The sequence below is a fragment of the Schistocerca cancellata genome, chromosome 5, assembly GCF_023864275.1.
Source record: "Schistocerca cancellata isolate TAMUIC-IGC-003103 chromosome 5, iqSchCanc2.1, whole genome shotgun sequence".
In the NCBI taxonomy this organism is placed as follows: domain Eukaryota; kingdom Metazoa; phylum Arthropoda; class Insecta; order Orthoptera; family Acrididae; genus Schistocerca; species Schistocerca cancellata.
The window spans coordinates 129,461,159-129,467,378 of NC_064630.1; the positions used below are offsets into that span (position 1 = coordinate 129,461,159).

Sequence of the window (6,220 nt, forward strand, 5' to 3'; positions counted from 1 at the left end):
GTGTGTGCCGCACGCATGGCCATTGCAGGGTAAAGAAGCATCTGGACTGAGGCAGGAGGACTACAACCTCTGAATCCATGGGTGAGCTGCCAGAGGGAACAAGCTTTTGATGCTGGCTAATACTGTCTGCAAGATGGAGTTTCTCTTCTGAAACAGCAGACTTGTGAGACAGGGGACATAGTTGAAGATTGGACAGCAATTTAACAAGCCAAGGACTCAAAGCACAATGTCTAGCAGCTTCTCAGATGTGGCTTGGGAGCACAGATGGTGCCACAATTGAGACAGGGTCTGCTCCTGCAGATATAAGTCATTAATGGTGTAGTGAATAGCTTTGGCAAGAGGGCAGATAGACGTTCAATAATGCATGGTGTAGCATATTGACATGTTGGATCTAGCAGCAGGTCACTGATGATGTCTGGTTCTTCATGTAAGTGGCTAACCAGGCACATGAATCACACATTGTCACTCAGAATATATGAGTATCCAACAAGTTATTGACCAAGGGGAACCATGTTTTGGAGTTCTGCAGGAGACATCCAACAATCACCTGCTGCAGCAGCGCAGGAAGAGGTGAGCAGCAGTTTTTCGACCGCGATGGTGGCATGGACCCAGAAAGTGGCACCTCATCTGAAGTCTGGGTGGGGGTTGTGGTAGTGATGCTCTGTCTGCACATGGTACAAGACACGGTTGTCACAGATGAGCATGCAGTTGATGCATCCATGGTCAGTACATATAATAATAATAATAATAATAATAATAATAAAGATTTTATTGTCTTTAGGCCATTACAGCAATTGACAACGTCAAATGAAGTTACAATTTATAATACAGTGTGATAAGGTATTGACTACTGAAATATTTTAGCTTATATTACAATAAATGTACAGTGGGTCATCTGTCGGATTACTGCGTTTTACAGTTGAAGAATTCATTGATATCATAGAACGGGTGGGCAATAAACCATTCATGCAGTCTTTCTTTGAATGTATGTTCAGGAAGATCCTGTATGGCATGTGGCAGCTTATTAAATAGCTTGTGTCCTGTGACTTCATAGCTATTTATTGATTTTGATAGTCTGTGGTAAGGCGTGTATATGTGTTTGATGCTTCTTGTGTTGTAACAATGTACATTTTCTCTACGTTTCACATCTTGTAGGTTCTTCTTCATAAAGATTAAGACATTGTATATATAGAGGTTTATTATAATCATAATTTTTTGTTTAGTAAATAAGGGTTTGCAATGAGCCTTATGTGAGGAATTTGTAATTATCCTAATGGCTTTCTTCTGCAATAATAGGATGTCATGTATATGACTACAGTTACCCCACAAGATAATGCCATAGGATATTATACTCTGGAAAAATGCAAAATAAGATGATCTGATGTATGTTTCAGGTACACAATTTCTGAGTTGTCTTAATAAATAAATTACTCTAGATAGTTTACTACTAATATAGTTTACATATATATCTGCTGCGGCAGCACTGGGAAAGCTGAAGACATCTCTTGCCATGGCATGGGATGATATTGGGGTATTGGGCACACTGTGGAAGCAGACACATTATCCTGTATGTGGTTCCTGCCAAGGTTCCTGTGACCCAGAGAGGTTAGAGTTCACATTCACAGGTGAAAGCAAGCTGCTAGGTACACATGAGTGCAGGATCAGAGGAAAGCTGAAGGCATCTCTTGCTTGATTTGGTGTGGGATGAAATCGGGTTTTGTGGCACACTGTGGAAGTGGACACATTGTCCTGCTTGTGGTTCCCGCCAAGGTGTCTGTGACCCAGAGAGGTTAGAGTTTACATTCACAGATGGACGAGCTGGTAGGCATACACAAGTGCAGGATCAGTATAGGATGAACTATCAAAAAACACTCTCTGTGTGTCCATGGTAGGCTTTGGGTCACAAAACTGTTGCCAGTCCATTGTTTAAGTTTAGGCACATAAACATAAATGCTTATCATAAAAACGTGATTGAATGGAAGGCATCTGGGGTCATCAGTGTGGCAAATCCTATTCCCACATGGAATCTCTGGGCAGAAGAGATCACCAACACACAACTGAACATAACACTTTTTACTATAAATGATATACACCATTACAAGTGAGCACATACAATGGACGTTCATACCAGACTAAGTCAAAGATTGCAGGTCAGGATTAAAAGTACCCCTTCTCAAAGTCGATGAACACATGTTCAATGCTAAGTTTTTAATTTGTAAACTGACATATTCTGAAGAATAACCTGTACAATGTCCTGAAACTGTAAAAACTACTTTTTTTAATAACATGTAGGTTTACCCATACTATAGAATATATTCAGACATATATACACACGGAAAACTAATTTAAATCGATATGCACCAAATACACTAAGTCTATATATTCTCTTCTGTATTTTCAGCACCACACTTTGTTTTACTTTCCCTTTGTTCAGTAAATTTGCTTCCACATGAAAAAGGAATGGTTTTACGCCATTTATAACTTTACATTTACATCTGTTCTATGGATTTGCTTACAAGTACTGCTTCACCTTATACCGACATCCACATGATATGTTCCTTCAGTTTTCCTTTATGCTAAGGGACACTGTTATAAAATAAGCTTCCTGCATCTGTAGAGTGCCTATCTGTCATTTTCAATCTTTTGCTCTACATTTGGTAATTTTCTCTAATTCTTGTGTTGTGGTCATGAACATCTCTGTTAAAAGATATTTCGCAACTTACCAGCAAAAGAAGTATTGTCTCACATATATACAAACTTGACACAATTAATATTTTATATTCTTTGAATTTGTTTGTGCAGGATTCGCGTTAGTTTTGCTATGCATCTGAGCTTCCTTTTGAAGTTTTAAAATTCTCTGAAGTGTAATCTGCTGCTCCTCCCCATATTGGTACACAGTACAAAATGTGTGGGAAGATAAGTCCATAGTATACTTCAGCAAGGTTTCTATGTCTGCCATATAGTAATTTCCTTTTTTTAAAAAAAAAATTAAGAATATATTTGCACTTGCGTTTGAACTGATCTTATTACTGTGGTTTTACCATGTCAGAAATTTGTCCATCTTTATTTCCAGAAACCTGCTACAGTTCACTTCTTGTAAGTCTACATCCCCAATGCTCAGAATAAAGTCATCTGGGCTGTTTGTTTCAAATTTTGCACACACTGTTTTCTTCCTGCTGATAAATAAATTATTTTCTCTAAAATACCACTCTGTCATATGCATGTAATCACTATCTCTCCTTTCCACATATTTTACTGAGTCACTACAAATTAGTAAAGTTGTATCATCAGTGTACATAATCATATTTCCATTTACTGCAGTCGGTATATCACTTATAAAAAAGAAAAGGAACAGAGGTTCTAGAGCTGAACCCTGAGCTACTCCACATTTTACCTGCAGAAAATCATAGTAGACTTTTTTTTCATCACACTAGTGTCTGTTTTCAAGAAATGTTTTTGTGATATGAGCAGCTTTTCCTCTTTAGCCATAGCAATCCAGTTTTTCTACAAGAATTGTAAGACACACATAATAAACAGCCTTTAAGGTTTAAGTACACGCTAGATACTTCCATTTGATGACCCAGGGCCTCAATGATATCGTAGTCTTAATGGATCTTCCTTTTCTAAATCTGTGTGTTCCATTTATGATGTTTTGTTTCTCTATGAAGTTTATAATTCTATCTTTATTCGCTGCTTCTACTATATTAGACAGAACAGTTGTGATTCTTACAGGTATTTAGTTTCCTTGAGCCCCTCCCCCTCCCCCCCCTTCAAATAGTGGCATTACCTCATTCATTTTTAAACATTTTGGGAGTACTCCCTCCTTTGTTACAAAAATTTATCAGGAATGCCAGAGGCTTTGCAAGATATCTATCATAGTGTTTTACCATTTTTGCTGATATGCCATCCAGTCCCTCTATATTTTATTTTTTAGTGCACCAATTATTTTTGAAACTTTCAATATCACTAGTGTAAGATGGATACTGTTATGATTAGATTAAATAATAATGACAATCAGCGATATAAGTTGCCTCTAAGTACAAGCATTCAGATACAGAACATGCTGTGTGAGTTGCAACCAAGTGAGGGACAATGTATCAGTCACATCCATGTATCTCCTGAATGTTTGCACTAATCAGAAATTGAAACAATCTTCATACCAGTGTGAGACTTCTAGTCAGCAGTGTACCTCACTTGATTAGTTGCATAACTGAGATTGTAGCAACTAATGCCTACGCTCTAGATAATTAAGATGTGATCAACAGAAGGACGAAGTATCATTCAAAAAACATTTCATCCTAGAGGTTATCATATCAGTCAATCAGTGAAGAATTACATCTTTATTGTGTCTGTGGAAATTTTAGAAAGAACTTGTGATATAATTTTCAACCAGACAAAATGAAAAAAGGAAGAAAACGTTAAAAAAGAAATGAAGTGAAAGGGTAGTATTCAGGAAAAATAAATACACGGGTTGTATAAGTTAACACAACTCCATATATTTTATTCCATTATTAAATAACTGCAGCAATTGAAAATGTGGTATGAGGAAACCACAATTGTGAACACAATTCCTGAAAGATAAAGCTTTTTAAGTCATGTAAAATTAAAGTGAATATTTAATCCAGCAGATACATACCTCCCTTTTTCTCATAACGACTTCTTATAGCAACATAATGCAATGACCGGTCAGTGGAAATTGCCTCTATAATAGGAATCCATTCATCACACTTTATTCGATCAGTATAAAAATCAATGCTCTTTCTCCATGCATGTTCCTTAACATTACGAAGTGGCATCATCTTTCTCTTTCTACAGAGCTCATCATAAACAGAGAAGAAGTTTGAAGTACAAATTTTTTTATCTGGGGCAGGGCCAACCATTTTCTGCAAAGAAAAGAAAAAACAAAAAATATGATTGTTGAAGAACAATGATTAATTTATTTTTAAAACATGTAACATAAAACATGTAACATCTGGGTAGGAAATGTTGAAACCAGTAAGCTAACATCACATGCAATACAGTAGGCTATTTATTTCTATGCTCATTGTATTTTTTCAGTGGAATACACTGAAGAACTGATTTCATGCATTTCATTCATGATTTAAGTGGAAAGATATCAGTGTGGTTGGGTACAAAGAAATGTTAAAGTAAAATACTTCCAAAATAAATCCGTATAACAGGGGACATACTGGTACACATAAACAAAATATGGTAAAAATGCTGGTTTCAGAAAATATAACGATTTTTTAAAATGGCAAGAGGAAGACAAATTCTGAGAAAAAATGAAACTGTTTACGGATACATCAGTATGGTATCGTAGCGCACAGAGTCAAGGAATGGCAAATGGCTGCTCTCAGATTTGGGCATATACGGCTGGGGGTATCTGTGCATATTATTACACAATTTAGAACGAATGCCAAACAGACACCATATGCAGTTATTGAAGGTTTCCACTTTTTATACTCAACTGATCACTACACAGGTGAAATATCAAAATCACTACAGTTTAATATACTGGTCTGTTACAAGGAGCATCTTTTAATAACTACGGTACTAACTATCTTTGTTGTTGCTCCATCATTGAAAATGTAAACAAACCGTAGTTTTGTTTTTACATATTCCACATCCTTGAGAGTCATCTCATTAATGATCCAAAAATATATTCATTATTCAAATTAAAATTTCCATCCGACCATCGACTAATGTTCTAGAGGAAATATTTTGCCCTGTCCTAAGAGGTACCGTATTTTGTTGTAACTAATGGTCCTACCCCCATGAACCATGGACCTTGCCGTTGGTGGGGAGGCTTGCGTGCCTCAGCGATACAGATGGCCGTACCGTAGGTGCAACCACAACTGAGGGGTATCTGTTGAGAGGCCAGACAAACGTGTGGTACCTGAAGAGGGGCAGCAGCCTTTTCAGTAGTTGCAGGGGCAACAGTCTGGATGATTGACTGATCTCGCCTTGTAACACTAACCAAAACGGCCTTGCTGCGCTGGTACTGCGATCGGCTGAAAGCAAGGGGAAACTACAGCCGTAATTTTTCCTGAGGGCATGCAGCTTTACAGTATGGTTAAATGATGATAGCGTCCTATTGGGTAAAATATTCTGGAGGTTAAATAGTCCCCCATTCGGATCTCCGGGCGGGGACTACTCAAGAGGACGTCGTTATCAGGAGAAAGAAAACTGGCGTTCTACGGATCAGAGTGTGGAATGTCAG

General features: G+C 37.5%; 1 protein-coding gene across 1 annotated transcript in view; it reads right to left on the reverse strand.

Annotated features, from left to right (window-relative positions):
- LOC126188396 (centrosomal protein of 78 kDa-like) overlaps window positions 1-5,639 on the reverse strand; it is a 191,041-nt gene extending 185,402 nt beyond the window's left edge. The window contains exons 1-2 of the mRNA XM_049929997.1: window positions 5,559-5,639; window positions 4,637-4,883 (exon numbers count right to left, since the gene is read on the reverse strand). Of these exons, the coding sequence (XP_049785954.1) occupies window positions 4,637-4,883; window positions 5,559-5,639 (328 nt within the window). The remainder of the gene's footprint in view (window positions 1-4,636; window positions 4,884-5,558) is intronic.
- Between the last annotated feature and the right edge of the window lie 581 nt (window positions 5,640-6,220).